This window comes from Suncus etruscus, chromosome 8, assembly GCF_024139225.1.
Source record: "Suncus etruscus isolate mSunEtr1 chromosome 8, mSunEtr1.pri.cur, whole genome shotgun sequence".
NCBI lineage: Eukaryota > Metazoa > Chordata > Mammalia > Eulipotyphla > Soricidae > Suncus > Suncus etruscus.
In genome coordinates, this window is record NC_064855.1 from 10,769,480 (window position 1) to 10,791,704 (window position 22,225).

General features: G+C 39.9%; 4 protein-coding genes and 1 non-coding gene across 5 annotated transcripts in view; 4 read left to right on the top strand and 1 right to left on the bottom strand.

The window, feature by feature from the left end:
* Positions 1-22,225, top strand: part of LOC126015454 (NADH dehydrogenase [ubiquinone] 1 alpha subcomplex subunit 6) — a 566,806-nt gene that overhangs the window by 22,558 nt on the left and 522,023 nt on the right. The gene's annotated exons all lie outside the window — the stretch shown is intronic.
* LOC126015468 (olfactory receptor 8B12-like) lies at positions 6,451-7,389 on the top strand. Its single transcript, XM_049777994.1, has one exon. The coding sequence runs from the start codon at positions 6,457-6,459 to the stop codon at positions 7,387-7,389; it is 933 nt and encodes a 310-aa protein (XP_049633951.1). The 5' UTR covers positions 6,451-6,456.
* LOC126015430 (olfactory receptor 8B12-like) lies at positions 13,989-14,921 on the top strand. Its single transcript, XM_049777955.1, has one exon. The coding sequence runs from the start codon at positions 13,989-13,991 to the stop codon at positions 14,919-14,921; it is 933 nt and encodes a 310-aa protein (XP_049633912.1).
* LOC126016728 (small nucleolar RNA SNORA79) lies at positions 17,546-17,689 on the bottom strand. Its single transcript, XR_007498482.1, has one exon. It is a non-coding gene; the product is annotated as a small nucleolar RNA SNORA79 (small nucleolar RNA).
* LOC126015467 (olfactory receptor 8B12-like) lies at positions 19,211-20,149 on the top strand. The gene has a single exon (XM_049777993.1). The coding sequence runs from the start codon at positions 19,217-19,219 to the stop codon at positions 20,147-20,149; it is 933 nt and encodes a 310-aa protein (XP_049633950.1). The 5' UTR covers positions 19,211-19,216.

The following is a 22,225-nucleotide window of genomic DNA, read 5'->3' on the forward strand; positions in this document are numbered from 1 at the left end:
ATGGTTATTGTTTGGTTATTGTATTTGTTGCTGTGGTGCTTTTTTGTAATTGCTAGTTTTGGTCTTTTGTCTGATTTTTGTTTCTTTTTTTTGTTTTGTCTATTTGTTTGTTGTTGGTTTTTGTTTTTTGTGGGTTTCTTTTTTTTACTTTATTTTGGTTATGATTTTCTTCTTTATCCCTTTTTATTTTTAAATTGATATTTATAACCTCTACACGCTTTCCTCCCAGTTTTTTGTGTATTTATTTTGCTTTTTTGTTTTTACTTTTTTCATATTCTTGTTTTTTTGTTGTTGTTTTTTATTTTCCAAACTGAACCACATTAATTGAATCATCTTGTTCTACCTCATAAATTGAGGGAAAAATGGATGGTACCATAATCAAACAGTCATATGAACATTGAGTAGAAATAAAAAATGATCAGAGTTAAACACCAACCCCAAATTCAATGACAATGAAATAAATACCCAATCATCAACAAGCTATACACAAGGGGACCAGCTATAATAGCAATCTAGGGGCAAAGGACGGAGATGCTGGGAACAGAGTTGGAAGGAGGACAACACTGGTGGTGGAAATATCCCTGATTCAATGTAATTATGTATCTAACGTTTACTGTGAAAGTCTTGTATTTCATGTTGGTCATAAAAATATTTAAAAAAAAGTTTATTAGAGTTTTCTGTAGTTTGAGCCATGCAGGTTTTTAGATGTTTCTAAAAAAATTCTTTCAAGGCAGTACTTTGCCATTATATCTTTTTTTTTTCTTTTTTTTTCCTTTTTTTTTCTTTTTTTTTTTACACCACCCATCACCAGTGCAACATTCCCATCACCAATGTCCCAAGTCTCCCTCCTCCCCACCCGACCCCCGCCTGTACTCTAAACAGGTTCTCAATTTCCCTCATACATTCTCATTATTAGGACAGTTCAAAATGTAGTTATTTATCCAACTAAACTCATCACTCTTTGTGATGAGCTTCCTGAGGTGAGCTGGAACTTCCAGCTCTTTTCTCTTTTGTGTCTGAAAGTTATTATTGCAAGAATGTCTTTCATTTTTCTTAAAACCCATAAATGTGTGAGACCATTCTGCGTTTTTCTCTCTCTCTCTGACTTATTTCACTCAGCATAATAGATTCCGTGTACATCCATGTATAGGAAAATTTCATGACTTCATCTCTCCTGACAGCTGCATAATATTCCATTGTGTATATGTACCACAGTTTCTTTAGCCATTCGTCTGTTGAAGGGCATCTTGGTTGTTTCCAGAGTCTTGCTATGGTAAATAGTGCTGCAATGAATATAGGTGTAAGGAAGGGGTTTTTGTATTGTATTTTTGTGTTCCTAGGGTATATTCCTAGGAGTGGTATAGCTGGATCGTATGGGAGCTCGATTTCCAGTTTTTGGAGGAATCTCCATATTGAACTAGACGGCATTCCCACCAGCAGTGGATAAGAGTACCTTTCTCCCCACATCCCCGCCAACACTGTTTATTCTCATTCTTTGTGATGTGTGCCATTCTCTGTGGTGTGAAGTGGTATCTCATCGTTGTTTTGATTTGCATCTCCCTGATGATTAGTGATGTGGAGCATTTTTTGTGTGTGTCTTTTAGCCATGTGTATTTCTTCTTTGTCAAAGTGTCTGTTCATTTCTTCTCCCCATTTTTTGATGGGATTAGATGTTTTTTTTCTTGTAAAGTTCTGTCAGTGCCTTGTATATTTTGGAGATTAGCCCCTTATCTGATGGGTATTGGGTGAATAGTTTCTCCCACTCAGTGGGTGGCTCTTGTATCTTGGGCACTATTTCCTTTGAGGTGCAGAAGCTTCTCAGCTTAATATATTCCCATCTGTTAATTTCTGCTTCACTTGCTTGGAGAGTGCAGTTTCTTCCTTGAAGATGCCTTTAGCCTCAATGTCCTGGAGTGTTTTACCTACGTATTGTTCTATATATCTTATGGTTTTGGGGCTGATATCGAGGTCTTTAATCCATTTGGATTTTACCTTCGTACATGATGTTAGCTGGGGGTCTAAGTTCAATTTTTTGCAAGTGGCTACCCAGTTTTGCCAACACCACTTGTTGAAGAGGCTTTCTTTGTTCCATTTAGGATTTTTTGCTCCTTTATCAAAAATTAGATGATTGTATGTCTGGGGAACATTCTCTGAGTATTCAAGCTTATTCCACTGATCTGAGGGCCTGTCTTTATTCCAATACCATGCTGTTTTGATAACTATTGCTTTGTAGTAAAGTTTAATGTTGGGGAAAGTAATTCCTCCCATATTCTTTTTCCCAATGATTGCTTTAGCTATTCGAGGGTGTTTATTGTTCCAAATAAATTTCAAAAGTGCCTGGTCCACTTCTTTGAAGAATGTCATGGGTATCTTTAGGGGGATCGCATTAAATCTGTACAGTGCTTTGGGGAGTATTGCCATTTTAATGATGTTAATCCTGCCAATCCATGAGCAGGGTATATGCTTCCATTTCTGCGTGTCCTCTCTTATTTCTTGGAGCAGAGTTTTATAGTTTTCCTTGTATAGGTCCTTCACATTTTTAGTCAAGTTGATTCCAAGATATTTGAGTTTGTGTGACACTATAGTGAATGGAGTTGTTTTCTTAATGTCCATTTCTTCCTTATTAGTATCGGTGTATAGGAAGGCCATTGATTTTTGTGTGTTAATTTTGTAGCCTGCCACCTTGCTATATGAGTCTATTGTTTCTAGAAGCTTTTTGATAGAGTCTTTGGGGTTTTCTAAGTAGAGTATCATGTCATCTGCAAACAGTGAGAGCTTGACTTCTTCCTTTCCTATCTGGATTCCCTTGATATCCTTTTCTTGCCTAATCGATATAGCAAGTACTTCAAGTGCTATGTTGAATAGAAGTGGTGAGAGAGGACAGCCTTGTCTTGTGCCAGAATTTAGAGGAAAGGCTTTCAGTTTTTCTCCATTGAGGACAATATTTGCCTCTGGCTTGTGGTAGATGGCCTTAACTATATTGAGAAAGGTTCCCTCCATTCCCATCTTGCTGAGAGTTTTGATCAAAAATGGGTGTTGGACCTTGTCAAATGCTTTCTCTGCGTCGATTGATATGATCATGTGATTTTTATTTTTCTTGCTGTTGATGTTGTGTATTATGTTGATAGATTTACGGATGTTAAACCAGCCTTGCATTCCTGGAATGAAACCTACTTGATCGTAGTGGATGATCTTCTTTTTTTTTTTTTTTTTTTTGGCTTTTTGGGCCACACCCAGTAACGCTCAGGGGTTACTCCTGGCTATGCGCTCAGAAGTTGCTCCTGGCTTGGGGGACCATATGGGACACCGGGGGATCGAACCGCGGTCCATCCAAAGCTAGCGCAGGCAAGGCAGGCACCTTACCTTTAGCGCCACCGCCCGGCCCCGTGGATGATCTTCTTAATGAGGCATTGAATCCTATTTGCCAGGATTTTGTTGAAGATCTTTGCATCTGCATTCATCAGCGATATTGGTCTGTAATTTTCTTTTTTCGTAGCATCTCTGTCTGGTTTAGGTATCAAGGTAATGTTGGCTTCATAAAAGCTATTTGGAAGTTTTCCTGTTTTTTCAATTTCATGAAAGAGTCTTGCCAGGATTGGTAGTATTTCCTCTTGAAAGGTTTGAAAGAATTCATTAGTAAATCCATCTGGGCCTGGGCTTTTGTTTTTGGGCAGACATTTGATTACTTTCTTAATTTCCTCAATAGTAATGGGTGTGTTTAGATATGCTACATCCTCTTCATTCAATCGTGGAAGATTATAAGATTCCAAAAATTTATCCATTCTTCCAGGTTTTCATTTTTAGTGGCATAGAGTTTCTCAAAGTAGTTTCTGATTACCCTTTGAATCTCTACCATATCAGTAGTGATCTCTCCTTTTTCATTCCTAATACGAGTTATCAAGTTTCTCTCTCTTTCTTTCTTTGTTATTTTTGCCAGTGGTCTATCAATCTTGTTTATTTTTTCAAAGAACCAACTTCTGCTTTCGTTGATCTTTTGGATGGTTTTTCTGGTTTCCACTTCATTGATTTCATTCATATATGCATCGAATGAGGGGCCAGCAAAATATTTAATACAACTTTTGACAGATCTGAAAAATAATATCAATAACAACACAATAATTGTGGGAGACCTCAACACGGCAGTTGTCCAACACTAGACAGGTCAACCAGACTGAAACCCAACAAGAATATACTAGACCTGAGGAGAGAAATGGAAGTAAGAGGCCTAGTAGATATATACAGGACACTCCACCCCCAGAAGCCTGGATACACATTTTTCTCTAATGTACATGGGACATTCTCTAGGATAGACTACATGTTAGCACACAAAACATATCTCCATAATATCAAGAGGATAGAAATTTTGCAGGCTGCCTTTGCTGACCACAAAGCCCTGAAATTATATATAAACTACAAAGGGACACAGAAGAAAAATTTTAACATCTGGAAGTTAAATAGCCTCATACTGAATAATCAGTGGGTCCGAGATGAAATCAAAGAGGAAATCAAAACCTTCCTGAAAACAAATGACAATGGAGACACAATTTATCAGAACCTATGGGGACACAGCAAAAGCAGTACTGAGAGGAAAATTTATAGCTTTGCAAGCACACATCAGGAAAGAAGAAGGGGGCGTACCTGAATAGCTTAATGACGCAGCTCATAGAATTAGAAAGTGCTCAACAAAAGGGATCCAAAATAGGGGAGGCAGAAGGAAATAACAAAGCTGAAGAGCAGAAATCAATGAAGTGGAAACCAGAAAAGCCATTATATCTTTTGTTCAGAGTTTTCTCCTCAAGACGTCTAACTCAGGGGCCAGAGCTCTGGCGCTAGAGTAAGGCCTCTGCATTGCAAGCGCTAGCCTAGTACTGATCACAGTATGATCCTGTGGTTGTCCCATTTGGTCTTCCCAAACCAGGGAGGTGATTTCTGAGGGCATAGCCAGGAGTAACCGCTGAGCGTCAAGGTATGCTGCAAAACAAAAACAGAAACAAAGAGTTCAAACTTAGGCTATTTGTCTAAGATATAGGGCATTGGCAGCCAGGATTGAGAATAAGGGGCTTCTGGGAAGGATGGCAATGCTAGAACTTCTTTTCCTTGCATGAATCTTTCTCTTTAGAGCACTGGATTTATATTACTTACACAAGAGAGTCTCCATGCCAAATCAAGCAATAAAGAAAGGGTACAAGCAGATCACTTTTTCCAGAGGGAAAACAGTCTCTGAGGAAAAGGTCTTAAGAGAATCTGAGCCCAGTCATCAGGCTACTGAGATCCAGATAAAGCTCATCACTCTCCCTTTCTCTGCTGGCTGGGAAGAGGGCAGACAGACTGTCCTATGCACAGAGGGAGGAACTGGGCAGATGTGCCATGAGAAGTCATGTTCTTTAGTGCAAAGCCAGCTGGAAGGAAAAAGAGCGTGTGTTGCTGTGACTGAGACCAGGAGCAAAGATTTTCTGAGCCTCAGAGATTCATCTTCTACCTACCAGGGTTGCTTTCCTGCCCAGACCAAGAGTGGTAAGTCAGTAGATCTAGCAGACCATCTCCAGACACGAAGGAGGCCAGTGGCTGGTCCTTAGCTGCACAGTCAGAAACATAGATAGAGTGGGATAAACAGATGTACTTTTAAGGGTTGAGGTCATGGGAATTTGGGGGGAATTTAGGACTCCATCCCTAATTCATTCATCTCAGTTTGCCCAATCATTGGTGAATTATAATACTATACTCAGCTCTTCAAACACAACTGAAGTCAAGTCAAATTTTCTTTGAACAGTGCTCCTAAAAGCCAAGTGCCCGAGCAAAAAAAACATGGGAAAGGGTTAGCTGACTTCTATCCCTGACTTTTCTGGACTGGATCTTTTGTGGGAGTTCTGAGCTGTCACAGAGATTCCTGGATTCAGTTTTTACAAACTGGAGAAAGGTGTTAAGACAGAAGGAGAGAAAGATAGGAGAGGAGAGAAGAGAGGGTGAAAGGAGGAGATGGAAAAGGGAGAGAGGGAGAGGTGAGGGAATGGGAGGGAGGAGAGAGAGAAAAATAGAGAGAGAGGGAAGAGAAAAGGTGAGATGAGTGAGTATCTGCAAAGAGAGAGAAAAGAGATCAAAAGAGAGGAAAGTGTGTGTGTGTGTGTGTGTGTGTGTGAGAAAGAGAGAGAGAGACAGACAGAGAGAGGAGAGAGAGAACTGGGTAATGGGCCAACTTGAAGACCTAAGGATTTTTGTCCATTTCGGAACTCTGACCTATCAAAACACCTCTTAAGTAGCCTGATTTGAGCATCTGGTCACTGGGAAAATCTTCATTCCCAGCCTCATCCACGACCCATAGGAACCCCTGCCCAGAAATGTAGGGGTATGGAGGGGCTGGTGCTGTTGGTGTTCAATTCTCTCGAAGTAATTTTTCTTCTCCTCTAGTCCTCACAGATCCCCAGCCCCACTTCTTCTTCTTCTACAAACAGGAAGCCAATGGCCCCTGGGAATGCCTCTGTGACTGAATTTCTCCTTGCGGGCCTGACAGACCAGCCAGAATTGCAGCTCCCTCTGTTCGTTCTGTTTCTGGGGTTCTTCATGATGACGTTGGTGGGGAACCTGGGCTTGATCACCCTGATTGGCTTGAACAGCAGCCTGCACACTCCTATGTACTTCTTTCTCTTCAACCTCTCTTTAATTGACTTCTGTTACTCCACGACCATCACCCCCAAAATGCTACAGAGCTTTGTCTCCAAGAAAAACAACATTCTGTATTCAGCGTGTCTAATGCAGCTTTTTTTCTTCTGCTTCTTTGTCATCTCTGAGTCCTTTGTTCTGTCAGCTATGGCTTACGACCGCTATGTTGCCATCTGCAAACCCTTGGTGTATGTCCCCACCATGTCTCCACAGGTGTGTCTGCTGCTTTTGCTAGGGGTGTATTTCATGGGGTTCTCAGGAGCCCTGGCCCACACCTTAAGCATGGCAAGTTTGACCTTCTGTGCCAACAACTTGGTCAACCATTTCATGTGTGACGTCCTTCCTCTTCTTGAGCTATCCTGCAACAGCTCTTTTGTGCATGAGCTGGTGATTTATGTTGTGGTGGCCATTGCCATTGGTGCCCCCATAGTTGCCATCTTTATCTCATATGCACTAATCCTCATTAATATTCTCCATATTCCCTCCACCGAGGGCAAGTCCAAGGCCTTTAGTACATGTAGCTCTCATATTATTGTGGTTTGTCTGTTCTTTGGGTCTGGGGCATTCATGTATCTCAAACCACCTTCTATTTTGCCCCTTGACCAAGGGAAATTGTCTTCCCTATTCTACACTGTTGTGGTGCCCATGTTAAATCCATTAATCTATAGTTTGAGGAATAAGGATGTCAAACTTGCCTTGAAGAGAACCTTGGGCATGAAGCTCATTTCTTGAGAAAGAATTAGCTCTGAAGGAGGGAGGTTCAATTTTTTTTTCATTGATTTGTGTGTGTCTCCAATAAATCAATAAAGTTCCAATTATTAATGTTTTTTTAACTGTTGGAAGTTTATAGATTAATCTTCTTTGTTTTTATTTTTGTCATCCTAATTTTGTACAAACCAGGAATGAAGTTACAATTAATTTCTAAGTTTTAGCTTTTCTTTCAGAATAATTTTTCAGTTTTATCATTTCTCCCAAAGGGATAATGATTAACTTTGTTTCATAGAAAAACATCTTCATCCATGTTACCTCAGAGATAATCATTTTCCTTTATACATTGTTATTTTTAGTGATCACTATAAAGTTTTACCGCTCTTGTTGTTGTGCTTTGGTTCAGTGGTAGTGAGATTATGACTACATAGCATTGCTTTTTGCCAAGGCTCCTAAATTTGGGTTTTTCTGATCCTATGGCCAAACCAAGTCTCTTTATGATCATAACAGGATTACACTTCCTGTTCATATTCCTTTCCAGCTTTCCAGAATTAGCATTTCTGTTACAGATGTGGGAGGGGGATATATGTATTGTTCTGGAACTCAGGAATGTCCAGTTTACCATCTTTGTCTTCTGTTTTCATTCTCTTTATCCCTCTTGTACAAAATGCTGAAGCTGGGCCAAGTTCTCTAGCATCGGCTGACATTAGAACCTTTTATCTTTCTGGGCCTTAGGGACATACTTTAGATGTTCTCTTAACTTTTGGGTTCAATAAATTAACTATAACTTCTCCCCTAGCAGGGGACAAAGCATAAACTCTGATTAATTTTGAGGAATGGGACCATTTAAAATTGCCAATGTGAAAAGGAGTGTGTATGGAGCCTGTAGTTATTCCCATGACAGTATGCTTCAAGGGCAGAGAAACTATCTTTTAGGCCAAGGTACTTCCCTCTCTATTTTCCCCAATATTTACTGTGCCTATGCAAAAACAAAGAAAAGAAACAAACAAAAAAACCCCACCCACCCACAAAAAAACCAAAACCTTGCCACACCATCCCTCCTTTTTTTTTTTTTTTCGGGCCACACCTGTTTGATGCTCAGGGGTTACTCCTGGCTAAGCGCTCAGAAATTGCTCCTGGCTTGGGGGGACAATATGGGACACCGGGTGATCAAACCTCGGACACCGGGTGATCAAACCTCGGTCACAATCTTTCCTTGGTTAGCCCTTGCAAGGCAGACACTTTACCTCTAGCGCCACCTTGCCGGCCCCCTTCCATCCTTTTTTAATTCTTTTTTTCTTCTTTTTTTTCTTTTCGGTCTTATGGTTATTGTTTTTTTGTTGTATTTGTTGCTGTCGTGCATTTTTGTAGTTGCTAGTATTAGTCTTTAGTCTGACTTTTGTTTCTTATTTTGTTTTGTCTACTTGATTGTTGTTGTTTTTTGTTTTTGTGTGTTTTTTGCCATATTTATGATTTTCTTTTTTTTTTTTTTTTACTTTCCAATTTTACATTGATATTTATAACCTCTAGCAGACTCTTCTTGGTTTTTTTGTTTGTTTTATTTTTTAGTTTTTTTATTTTCTTCTTTTTTTTTTAAAACAGAACCACACAAATTTAATAATCTTGTTCTAGCTTATAAATTTAGGGGAAAATGGATGGTACCAGAATCAAACAGTCATATGAACATTGAGTAGAAATAAAAACTTAAAAGACTTAAACACCATCCCAAAGTCAACAACAACAGAATTGATACCCAATATTCAACAAGCTATACTCAGACAGGACCAGTTATATTAGCAGTCCGGGGGGTAAAGAAGGGGTGTGTGGGAAACAGGGTTGGAGGGAAGACAACACTGGTGGTGGGAATACCCCTGATTCAATGTCACAATGTACCTTAAATATTACTGTGAAAGTCTTGTATTTCATGTTGATCACAATAAAAATATTTTAAAAAACGTTTATTAGAGTTTTCTGTATTTTGAGCCATGCAGGTTTTTAGAGCTTTCTGAAAAAATTCTTTCAAGGCAGTATTTTGCCATTATATCCTTTCTTAAGTGTTTTTTTCTTAAGAGTTCTAACTCAGACTGTTTGTCTAAGATATGGGGCATTGGCAGCCAGGAGTGAGGAGAAGGAGCTTCTGGGAAGCAGGGCAATGCTAGAACTCCTTTTCTTGTCATGAGGCTTTCTCTTCAGAGCACTAGATTCATCTTACTTACATCAGAGATGTGTCTGATTGCCAAATCAAGCAATAAAGAAGGGATACAAGCAGATCTTTTTTTCCAGAGGGAAAACAGTCTCTGAGGAAAAGGTCTTAAGAGAATCTGAGCCCAATCATCAGGCTACTGAGATCCAGAATAAAACTCATCACTCTCCCTTTCTCTGCTGGCTGGGAAGAGGCAGACAGACTGTCCTATGCACAGAGGGAGGAACTGGGCAGATGTGCCATGAGAAGTCATGTTCTTTAGTGCAAAGCCAGCTGGAAGGAAAAAGAGCGTGTGTTGCTGTGACTGAGGCCAGGAGAGAGAGTTCTGAGCCTCAGAGATTCATCTTCTACCTACCAGGGTTGCTTCCTGCCCAGACCAAGAGTGGTAAGTCAGTAGAATTTAGCAGACCATCTCCAGACCCGAGAGAGGCCAGTGCTGGCTTTAGCTGCACAGTCAGAAACTGATAGAGTGGAAAAACAGAAGGCCAATTGGTGTTACTTTCTCCTTTAAGGCTGGGATCATGGTGTTTGGGGGATTTAGACTTACATCCTTAATTCATCCTTCTTCTCGGTTGCCCAATCATGGTGATATAATACTGTTACTCAGCTCTTAAAACACAACTGAAGTCAAGTTGAGTTTGCTTTGAACAATGCTCCTAAAAGCCAAGTGCCTGAGCAAAGGGAACATATGAAAAGGTTCACTTACTTCTAACCCTGACTTTTCTGGACAGGACCCTTTGTGGGAGTTCTGAGTGTCACAGGATTCCGGGGTTCAGGTTTCACAAACTGGAAAAAGGTGTTGAGAGACAGGGGAAAAATGAGAAAGAGAGTGGAGAGAAGAGAGGGCGAGAGGGGGAATAGGAAATTGGAGAGAGGGAGAGGTGAGAGGGGGAGAGAGGAGAGAGAGAAAGAGTGAGTTGAGAGAGTAGGGTGGGAGAAGGAGAGAGAAAAGAGGAAGATGTGTGTGAGAGAGAAAAAGAGAGAGAGAACTGGGAATTGGCCAACTTGAAAAAGTAAACGATTTCTGTCTATTTTTGGAGCTCTGATCTATCAAAACACCTCACAAGTAGCCTGTTTTGAGCATCTGGTCACTGAGAAAATCTTCATGTCCAGCCCCATCTACGTCCCCTGGGGACCCCTGCCAAGGTATGAGAGTGTAGATGTATGGAGGGGCTGGTGCTGGTGGTGTTCAATTCTCTTGAAGTAATTTTTTTCTCCTCTATTCCTCACATATCCCCAGACCCACTGCTTCGTCTTCTCCCCGCAAACAGGAGGACAATGGCCCCTGGGAATGCCTCCGATTCAATCTCTCAATGTACCTTAAATATTACTGTAAAAGTCTTGTATTTCACGTTGATCACAATAAAAATATTTTAAAAAAGCTTATTAGAGTTTTCTGTATTTTGAGCCATGCAGGTTTTTAGAGCTTTTTAAAAAAATTCTTTCAAGGCAGTATTTTGCCATTATATCCTTTCTTAAGTGTTTTTTTCTTAAGAGTTCTAACTCAGGTTGTTTGCCTAAGATGTAGGGCATTGACTGCTGGGATTGAGAAGGGGCTTCTGGGAAGCAGGGCAATGCTAGAATTCCTTTTCTTGTCATGAGGTTTTCTCTTTAGAGCACTGGGTTCATGTTAGTTACACCAGAGATGTGTCTCCATGCCAAATCAAGCAATAAAGAAAGAGTACAAACATCTTTTTCTTTTCCATAGGAAAAACAATCTCTGAGGAAAAGGTCTTAAGAGAATCTGAGCCCAGTCATCAGGCTACTGAGATCCAGAATAAAACCCATCACTCTCCCCTTCTCTACTAGCTGGGAGAGATAGACAGACTGCCCTGTGTGGAGAGGGAAAAACTGGGCAGATGTGCTATGAGAAGTCACGTTCTTTAGTGCAAAACCAGCTGGAAGGAAAAAGAGAGTGTGTTGCTGTGACTGAGACCAGGAACAAAGATTTCTGAGCCTCAGAGATTCATCTTCTACCCACCAGGGTTGCTTCCTGCCCAGACTAACAGTGGTAAGTCAGTAGGATCTAGCAGACCATCTCCAGACCCGAAGGGGGCTAGTGCCGGTCTCAGCTGCACAGTCCACTCTATCACTTTCCTCTGATAGAGTGGAAAGGCAGAAAGCCAGTTGGCACTTCTTTCTCCTTTAAGGCTGAGGTCATGGTGTTTGGTGGATTTAGACTCCATTCTCAATTCATCCTTCTTTTTAGTTGCTCAATCATGGTGATATAACTCAGGTCTTAAAACACAACTAAGGTCAAGTCGAGTTTGCTTTGAACAGTGCTCCTAAAAGCCAAGTGCCTGAGCAAAGAGAACATAGAAAAGGGTTAGCTTACTTCTAACCCTAACTTTTCTTTTCTTTTTTTTTAATTTTTATTTTTAATTATGAGAACAAGGGTGCAAAGAAAGAGGACAAGGTAAAGTTACAGTGGAAGGACAATCACCCATAACATAATTCTCAGAAGTCCCCTTGCTGATATCTTAACTTTGAAATTTCAGCCAAAGAACATTAAGATAAATAAGACAGAATCCATGTACAATTACTTTGTCCCTCAAGTTCCCAGATTGTAACACATTATAATATTTCTTAACAGTACACAAGACAATCTAAAGCCATAAAACTTCTGTAGCTCCTTAAACATTACGGGCATAGTATTTTCTTACATTTCCATATACATGCATATTAGCTTAAGTTAACCTCAAATTTTAAGTGAGTTCTTTTTAAGGATTAGAGTCAAAGGAGCACAGTAAAAATGGTGTTAGAGTGGCAATTGTTGTTTGCATAGGCCCACCAAAATATGAGGGACATGGAAAGAAATAACCTTGGCCTAAGTACAAAGAGACCAGACCCCTGAAGTTTCCTGGCACAAGAACAAGTCTAGGCTCCAGGCAAGCTAGATCGTCCAATCCAATACATTGTCTGTAGTGCCAACACACTTTTATTTTTCACACAGTCTCTGTTGTTGGTATCATGTTTCTGTATTAAAGATCCTGGAATCTGCATATTTTACATTGAAGTCAGGATGTGGAGCATCCTCTCCTTTCACCTCACAATCAAAGGGCAATGCAGGGAGCCCTGTCCTGTAAGCAGGTCGTTGTTGTTGTTAAGTCTTCTCAGTGTTAAGGGAAGTCTCTTTTGAGCAGGTCGAAGTCTGAGCAGTGTAGGTCTTCCGTGGTAAAGGATTGCTTCCAGGTGATGTTATAGACCAGCCTGGATGTTTCGTGGATGGCTTCCCTGGTTCAGGGAAGAATGGATTATGCCCTTTCTTCTGAGGTCTGTGCCAGGTCTTATGTCAATGTTCAGGGTGTAAGGTCCCTTTGCACTACAAGATTTGTGTGTTCCAATCTCTATTAGATAGGATCTTATTTGTATGTATAGTATTTTCCCATTTTAATGTGCCTATGCAAATAAGAAGCAATGTCACGTGGTGTTATTGGCGCATATGGGGGCCATAAGAACAATTCCAATGATTCTCATGACATGGTTCAATCATAAGCATTAAACTGGGGGACTCTTCCACCAAAATTCCTTGTTAAACAGCTCAAAAAGAGAAGATAAAAAGTGGTTAGAATCATCACTGTATAAGACAACATTTGGTAAGATTTATAGCTGTCAGAGAAAAAACACAAAATATTCTAAAGAAATACGTGTCCATTTTATGTATCTTGAAACAGTTTGGGGTTGTCTCACACAATGCACAGCTTTGGACTGTGATTAGGATTGTACACTACTGAAGTTAAAAAGAGTAATGTAGGTTAGTGATGTTTGAGAGGGGGTTAGAGAGTTAAGGAGTAAAAAAGAGCTTTGTAAGGGAGTGGGAAAGGGCAGAATACAAAATGAACATTCTGTATACGCAAAACATAACATAAGAATAAGGAATATTCTGAATACATGAAGTACGCGCGGTTCTGTAGTTTTTGGATGCCTAGGGAGGAATTTCTCACCCCCTCCTCCCAGGGCCCGATTAACCAGGCGTGGCCCTGAAGACCTGCCTGGTGTGGGGGAAATCTTGTTCACCTGGACTAAGTGGTCAGCCCAGTAACCCTAACTTTTCTTGACCGGACCCTTTGTGGGAGTTCTGAGCTGTCACAGGGATTCTGGGGTTCAGGTTTCACATACTGGATAAAGGTGTTGTGTGACAGGGTAAGAAAGAGAAAGAGAGTGGAGAGAAGAGAGGGAGAGAGAAAAGCTCTCAAAGCACCTCACACGTAGCCTATTTTGAGACCATGGTCCCTGGGAAAATGTTCATGTTCAGCCCCATCCATTTCCCCTGAGGAAATGGGACCCCTGCCCAGGAATGTAGAGGTATGGAGGGGTTGGTGCTGCTGGTGTTCAATTCTCTTGAAGTAATTCTTTTCTCCTTTAGTCCTCACAGATCCCCAGCCTCACTGCTTCATCTTCTCCCTCTAACAGGAAGACAATGGCCCCTGGGAATGCCTCTGTGACTGAATTTATCATTGCCGGCCTGACAAATCAGCCGGGACTGCAGCTCCCTTTGTTCTTCCTGTTTCTGGGGTTCTTCATGATGACAGTGGTGGGGAACCTGGGCTTGATCATCCTGATTGGCGTGGACACACGCCTGCACACTCCCATGTACTTCTTTCTCTTCAACCTCTCTTTAATTGACTTCTGTTACTCCACAGCCATCATCCCCAAAATGCTACAGAGCTTCGTCTCCAAGAAGAACATCATTCTGTATTCAGGGTGCCTAATGCAGCTCTTTTTCTTCTGCTTCTTTGTCGTCTCTGAGTCCTTTGTTCTGACAGCTATGGCTTACGACCGCTATGTTGCCATCTGCAAACCCTTGGTGTATGCCCCCACCATGTCTCCACAGGTGTGTGTGCTGCTTTTGCTGTGGGCGTATTTCATGGGGTTCTCAGGAGCCCTGGCCCACACCTTAAACATAGCAAGTCTGACCTTCTGTGCCAACAACCTGGTCAACCATTTCATGTGCGATATCCTTCCTCTCCTTGAACTGTCCTGCAACAGCTCTTTTGTGCATGAGCTGGTGGTCTATGTTGTGGTGGCCATTGATATTAGTATCCCTTTAGTTGCCATCTTTATCTCATATGCCCTAATCCTCATAAACATTCTCCACATTCCCTCTACTGAGGGCAAGTTCAAGGCCTTTAGTACATGTAGCTCCCATATTATTGTGGTTTGTCTGTTATTTGGGTCTGGGGCATTCATGTATCTCAAACCACCTTCTTTTTTGCCCCTTGACCAAGGGAAAATGTCCTCCCTGTTCTACACTATCGTGGTGCCCATGTTAAACCCGTTAATCTATAGTTTGCGGAATAAGGATGTCAAACTTGCCTTGAGGAAAACCTTGGGCATGAAGGTCATTTCTTGAGAAAGGACTAGCTCTGCAGGAAGGAGATTCATATTTTTATTGATGTGTGTTTCTTCAATAAATGAGTAAAATTGCAATTATTAATATTTTTTAATTGTAGGAAGTTTATAGATTCATATCTATGAATCTATGTTTTATGTCTTCTCTGGTTTTATTTTTGTCATTCTAATTTAGTCCAAGTGAGGAGTAAAGTTACAGTTAATTTCTAATCCTTATCTTTCTTTTCAGAATAATTTTTTTCAGTTGTATCATTTCTCCCAAAAGGATGATTATCTTTGTTTCAGAGAAAACTATCTTTATCCATGTTACCTTAGAGATATTCCTTTTTTATAATTGTTGTTTTTAGTGATCACTATAGTGTTCTACCACTCTCGTTGTTCAGCTTTGGTTCGGTGGTAGTGAGTCTATGACCACTTAACATTGTTTCCTGCTGATGGCTTCTACATTCAGAGTTTTTGGATGCTGTGGCCAATTCAAGTCTCTTTGTAATCATAACAGGATTATATTTCCTGTTCCTATTCCTTTCCCGCTTTCCAGAATTAGCATCTCTGTTACAGAGTGGGGGTGTATCGTTCCGGAACTACGTAATGTCCAGTTTACCATCTTTGTCTTCTGTTTCCATTATCTTTATCCCTCTTGCACAAAATGGTGAAGATAGGCCAGGCTCTCTAGCATCAGCTGACATTAGAACCTTTTATCTTTCTAAGCCTTAGGGACATACTTTAGATATTCTCTTGGATTTTGGATTGAATAAATTAGCTATAAATTTTCCCTCTATTATGGGACTAAGGATAAATTCTCTGATCAATTCTGAGGAATAGGACCACTTAAAATTGCCAATGTGAAAAGGAGTGTGTAGGGAGCCTGTAGTTATTTCCATGACAGTATGCTTCAAGGGCAGAGGAACCCTGTATCTTTTAGGCCAAGGGATTTCTCTTTCTAATTTCACCAATATTTACTCTGCCTATGCAAAGAAAATAAGAACAAAAACACACACACAAACAAAAACCTTGCCACACCAGCCCTTCTTCCTTTTATTCCCTTTCAGTCTCATAGTTAATGCTTGGTTGATGTATTTGTTGCTGTGGTGCTTTTTTGTAGTTGCTGGTATTGGTCTTTTGTGTGATTTTGTTTCTTATTTTGTTTTGTCTATTTGGTTGTTGTTGTTGTTAGTTTTTGTTTTTGTGGTTTTTTATTTTAGCCTTTATTCCCCCACCTCTATTTTTGCCTTTTTTATGATTTTCTTCTTTTTTTTCACTTTCCACATTTTATATCAATATTTATAATCTCTAGATGAACTCCTCTGGTTTTTTGTTTGTTTGTTTTGTTTTTTACTTTTTTGTTTTTTTTCTTTTGTCATTTTCTTCTTTTCTTTTTTTTTTCAAACAGAAAAATTTATGTGTTTTATTTATTATTTTGGGTTGAATTTATTCAACCCAAAAGTCAAAAGAACATCTAAAGTTTTTCTCTAAGGACTAGAAAAATAAAAGGTTCTAATGTCAGCTGATGCTAGAGAACCTGACCCATCTTCACCATTTTGTGCAAGAGGGATGAAGAGAATGAAAACAGAAGACAAAGATGGTAAACTGGACATTACCTAATTCCAAATGACAGCCCCCCCCATAACAGAGATGCTAATCCTGGAAAGGTGGAAAGGAATATGAACAGGAAATGTAATCCTGTTATGATCACAAAGAGACTTGGATTGGCCACAGCATCCAAAAACCCTGAATGTAGGAGCCATTGGCAGGAAACATATACATTGAATCATCTTGTTCTACCTCATAAATTGAGGGGGAAAATGGATGGTACAGAATTGAACAGTCATATGAACATTGAGTAGCAATAAAATTGATCAGACTTAAAAAACAAACCAAAGTAACACCAGAAGATACCATATTCAACAAGCTATACATAGTTTATAGTTATACTAGCAGCCCGGAAAGTACAGGAGGGGGATGCTGAGAACAGGGTTGGAGGGAGGACAGTACTGGTGGTGGGAATACCCCTGATTCAATGTCACAATGTACTTTAAATATTACTGTGAAAGTCTTGTATTTCACGTTGGTCACAATAAAAATATTTTTAAAAAGTTTATTAGAGTTTCTTGTATTTTGAGTCATGCAAGTTTTTAGAGCTTTTTGAAAAAAATTCTTTCAAGGCAGTATTTTGCCATTATATCCTTTCTTTTTTTCTTTTTCTTTTTTTTTTTTTTTTTTTTTTTTTTTTTTTTTTTTTCCTTTTCTTTTCTTTCTTTTTTCTTTTCTTTTTTCCTTTTCTGTTTTTTCTTTTTTCTTTTCTTTTTTCTTTTTTCCTTTTTTCTTCCTTTTCTTTTTTCTTTTCTTTTCTTTTTTCTTTTTTTCCTTTTTTCCTTCCTTTTCTTTTTTCTTTTTCTTCTTTTTCCTTTTCTTTTTTCTTTCTTTTTCTTTTTTCTTCTTTTCTTTTTTCTTTTTCTTTTTTCATTCCTTTTTCTCTTTTTTCTTTTTTCTCTTTTTCTTTTTCTTTTTCCTTTTTTTCTTTTTTCTTCTTTTTTCTTTTTTTTATATTTTTCTTTTTCTTCTTTTTTCTTTTTATTTTTTATATTATTTTTCTTCTTTTATTCTTTTTTTCTTTCTTTTCCCCCCATTTGTTTGATTTCGCAAATTTCAGAGAACAAGTAGATAATCCCATTATCACAATATTCTCTGAGTAAAGAAAATCAATTTTTAATTTATGATGACCTAAAATCCTAGTGCCAGCACTCTAGGCAATAGGAGGAACAGTCATCAAAATTATATCCTTTCTTAAGTTTTTTTTTTTTTTCTTAAGAGTTCTAACTCAGGCTGTTTGTCTAAGATATAGGTCATTGGCAGCCAGGAGTGAGGAGAAGGGGCTTCTGGGAAGCAGGACAATGCTAGAACTCCTTTTCTTGTCATGAGGCTTTCTCTTTAGAGCACTGGATTCATCTTACTTACATCAGAGATGTGTCTCCATGCCAAATCAAGCAATAAAGAAGGGATACAAGCAGATCTTTTTTTCCAGAGGGAAAACAGTCTCTGAGGAAAAGGTCTTAAGAGAATCTGAGCCCAATCATCAGGATACTGAGATCCAGAATAAAACTCATCACTCTCCCTTTCTCTGCTGGCTGGGAAGAGGCAGACAGACTGTCCTATGCACAGAGGGAGGAACTGGGCAGATGTGCCATGAGAGGTCATGTTCTTTAGTACAAAACCAGCTGGAAGGAAAAAGAGAGTGTGCTGCTGTAACTGAGACCAGGAGAAGAGAGTTCTGAGCCTTAGAGATTCATCTTCTACCTACCAGGGTTGCTTCCTGCCCAGACCAAGAGTGGTAAGTCAGTAGGATTTAGCAGACCATCTCCAGACCCGAGAGAGGCCAGTGCTGGCTTTAGCTGCACAGTCAGAAACTGATAGAGTGAAAAAAAAAAGAAACTGATAGAGTGGAAAAACAGAAGGCCAATTGGTACTACCTTCTCCTTTAAGGCTGGGGTCATGATGTTTGGGGGATTTAGACTCTATCCTTAATTCATCCTTCTTCTTGGTTGCCGAATTATAGCGATATGATACTGTTTCTCAGCAATTAAAACACAACTGAAGTCAAGTTGAGTTTGCTTTGAACAGTGCTCCTAAAAGCCAAGTGCCTGAGCAAAAAGAACATGGGAAAATGTTTGCTTACTTCTAACCCTGACTTTTCTGGACCAGACCCTTTTTGGGAATTCTGAACTGTCATAGGGATTCCTGGGTTCAGTTTTCATAAACTGGAGAAAGGTTTTTAGATAGGGGTAGAGAGAGAAAGAAAGAGGAGAGAATGGTGGGTGAGAGGGGGAGAGGGAGAGAGAGGGAGGTGAGAGTGGGAGGAGAGAGAAAAAGAGAGAGATGGTGAGTCAAGAGTGGGAAGAAAAAGAGAGAGGAAAGAGAGGTTGAGGTGAGAGAGTGTGTGGGGGAAGGAGATAGAGAAAGAGATAGAAAGAGAGGGAGTTGTGTGTGTGAGAGAGAAAAAGAGAGAAAGAACTGGGTAATGGGCCAACTTGAAGACCTAGAGGATTTCTGTACATTTTGAGCTCTGATCTATCAAAACACCTCACAAGTAGCCTCTTTTGAGCACCTGGTCACTTGGAAAATCTTCATGTCCAGCCCCATCTATATTCCCTTGGGACCCCTGCCCATTAATGAATGTGTAGGGGTATGGAGGGGCTGGTGCTGTTTGTGTTCAATTCTCTTGAAGTAATGTTTTTTCGCCTCTAGTCCTCTCAGATCCCCAGCCTCACTGCTTCATCTTCTCTCCGAAACAGGAAGACAATGGCCAGTAGGAATGCCTCTGTGACTGAATTTCTTCTTGTGGGCCTGACAGACCAGCCAGGACTGCAACTCCCTCTGTTCGTTCTGTTTCTGGGGTTCTTCATGATGACGGTGGTAGGAAACTTAGGCTTGATCACTCTGATTGGCTTGAACAGCAGCCTGCACACTCCTATGTACTTCTTCCTCTTCAACCTCTCTTTAATTGACTTCTGTTACTCCACGACCATCATCCCCAAAATGCTACAGAGTTTCATCTCCAAGAAGAACATCATTCCGTATTCAGGGTGCCTAATGCAGCTCTTCTTTTTCTGCTTCTTTGTCGTCTCTGAGTCCTTTGTTCTGACAGCTATGGCTTACGACCGCTATGTTGCCATCTGCAAACCCTTGGTGTATGCCCCCACCATGTCTCCACAGGTGTGTCTGCTGCTTTTGGTAGGGGTCTATTTCATGGGGTTCTCAGGAGCCCTGGCCCACACCTTAAGCATAGCAAGTCTGACCTTCTGTGCCAACAACTTGGTCAACCATTTCATGTGTGACATCCTTCCTCTCCTTGAGCTATCCTGCAACAGCTCTTTTGTGCATGAGCTGGTGGTCTATGTTGTGGTGGCCATTGACATCGGTGTCCCCATAGTTGCCATCTTTATCTCATATTCCCTAATCCTCATTAATATTCTCCATATTCCCTCCACTGAGGGCAAGTCCAAGGCCTTTAGTACATGTAGCTCCCATATTATTGTGGTTTGTCTGTTCTTTGGGTCTGGGGCATTCATGTATCTCAAACCACCTTCTCTTTTGCCCCTTGACCAAGGGAAAATGTCCTCCCTGTTCTACACTATCGTGGTGCCCATGTTAAACCCGTTAATCTATAGTTTGAGGAATAAGGATGTCAAAATTGCCTTGAAGAAAACCTTGGGCATGAAGCTCATTTCTTGAGAAAGGAATAGCTCTGAAGGAGGGAGATTCAATTTTTTCATTGATTTATATGTCTTCAATAAAGCAGTAAAGTTACAATTATTAATATTTAATTGGCTTTATTTTTGTCATTTATTACTGGCTTTAGTTTTGTCATCCTAATTTAGTGCAAAACATTAATGAAGTTACAATTCATCTTTAATCTTCAGATTTTCTTTCAGAATAATTTTTTTTCAGTTCTATCATTTCTCCCAAAAGGATGATTAACTTTTTTTTAAGAGAAAAAATCTTCATCAATGTTACCTTAGGGGTATTCATTTTTCCCTATACATTATGGTTTTAGTGACCACTATAGTTTTCTGCCACTCTTATTGTTCTGCAATGGTTCGTTGGTAGGGAGTCTATGACTACTTAACGTTGTTTCCTGCTAATGGCTCCTAAATTCAGGTTTTTCTCACCTTGTGGCCAAACGAAATCTGTTTGTGATCACAGGATTACACTTTCTGTTCATATTCCTTTCCAGCTTTCCAGATTCAGCATCTCTGTTACCAAGAGAGGGGGATGTATTGTTCTAGGGACTTGGTAATGTCCAGTTTACCATCTTTGCTTTCTGTTTTTATTCTCTTTCTCATCCTTCTTGCACAAAATGCTGAAGATGAGTCAGGTTATCTAGCATCTACTGACATTAGAACCTTTTATATTTATAGGACTTAGGGACATACTTTAGATATTCTCTTGAGTCTTGGGTTAAATAAATTAGCTAAAACCTTCTTCCCTAGCATGGGACCAAGGGTGAACTCTTTGATTAATTCTGAGGAACGGGACCATAAAAAATTTTATAAGAGTTTTCTCTATTTTGAGCTATGCAGTTTTTTAGTGCTTAAAAAATTCTTCCAAGGCTTTATTTTTGCCATCATATCCTTTCCCTTGAAAAATGGGTTTATTTTCACTTCTCTACTGTTGGTTAGAATAACAGCTGCAGTCTAACAACTAGTATCGTCTGATTGTATATGTTATTGCGTGATGCTGATTTCCCTTTATGAACTCTTTGTTTTCCTAGCTCTTGTTCCAGAAGCCAAGACCCTGAAAGGGGGCATCTGATTAAGGAAGTTTGAATAGGTTGTGGTAATAGTAGAACTTTTCAGTTTGGGAGATAAGGATTTAGTAATGATTATGGGGAGTTTTTAAGTTAATTTATATACCAGATCAGATTGTCCTGTGAAAAAAAGATAGACATGGTACTCAACTTCTTTATCCCTCAGGTCCGAGTAATTCCTTTCCCCAGAAAGGCCATCCCTCACCAGAACACCAGTTTAGTTTTCTCAGGTAAATGCTTTTCTGTTACCTGGGCTTCTGCATGGAGCACTCATCTTAGGTTGAGTTCCTTTTAAGGAGGGGGCTTTTGTTTGTTTGAGTCTGGCCATACTCGGGGCTTACACTTGGCTCTGGGCTCAGGTATCACTCCTGGTGGCCTTGAGGGACCATACAGGGTGTGTTGATTAAACCCGGGTAAGTAAGGCAAGTGCCCTATCCGTTGCACTGTCACTCTGACCCAAGGGATTCTTTTATACTTAATGTCTGGGTGGAATTTTACCCAGTATGAAATGTTATCTCTATGGCGCTCACACTGTGTGTCTGTTTGTGGCTCTCTGGAGAGACTTGGGGGAGGGGGGAGTTTTTCCTTCCCGCTTGGCTCCAACAAAAGCAAAAAGTGGGCTCCAGCTTGTATCCTCTTGGTTCTTTCTGGGAGATTTTCTTTTCCTGGCTTGTTTCCCTGTAGTGTGAAAAAAAGAAGTGTATATAGACATGCACTGCTTAGCATTTTAATATGTAGTTATATGTCATGAGTGAGGCATTGTTGGGATTACTTCTATGCTAGCAAAAACTCAATAGCATAGTCAGGTCCAGCCACTTCTTTATACAAGGTATCTTCTATAGATATCTTTTATCTTCTATAGTTGCACACATTTGTTTGCCTCATGACTGTTGTGAATAATTCTTTGGTGAAACATGGAATGCAGATAAATATTTGAGATTCTGATTCTTATTTCTTGGTCAAATTCTTCAAAGTGAAATTATTATAGAGTAGTCCATTAT

Excerpts from the sequence above, each read along its gene's own strand:
- LOC126015468 (XM_049777994.1), top strand. The coding sequence starts at position 6,457 with ATGGCCCCTGGGAATGCCTCTGTGACTGAATTTCTCCTTGCGGGCCTG.
- LOC126015430 (XM_049777955.1), top strand. The coding sequence starts at position 13,989 with ATGGCCCCTGGGAATGCCTCTGTGACTGAATTTATCATTGCCGGCCTG.
- LOC126015467 (XM_049777993.1), top strand. The coding sequence starts at position 19,217 with ATGGCCAGTAGGAATGCCTCTGTGACTGAATTTCTTCTTGTGGGCCTG.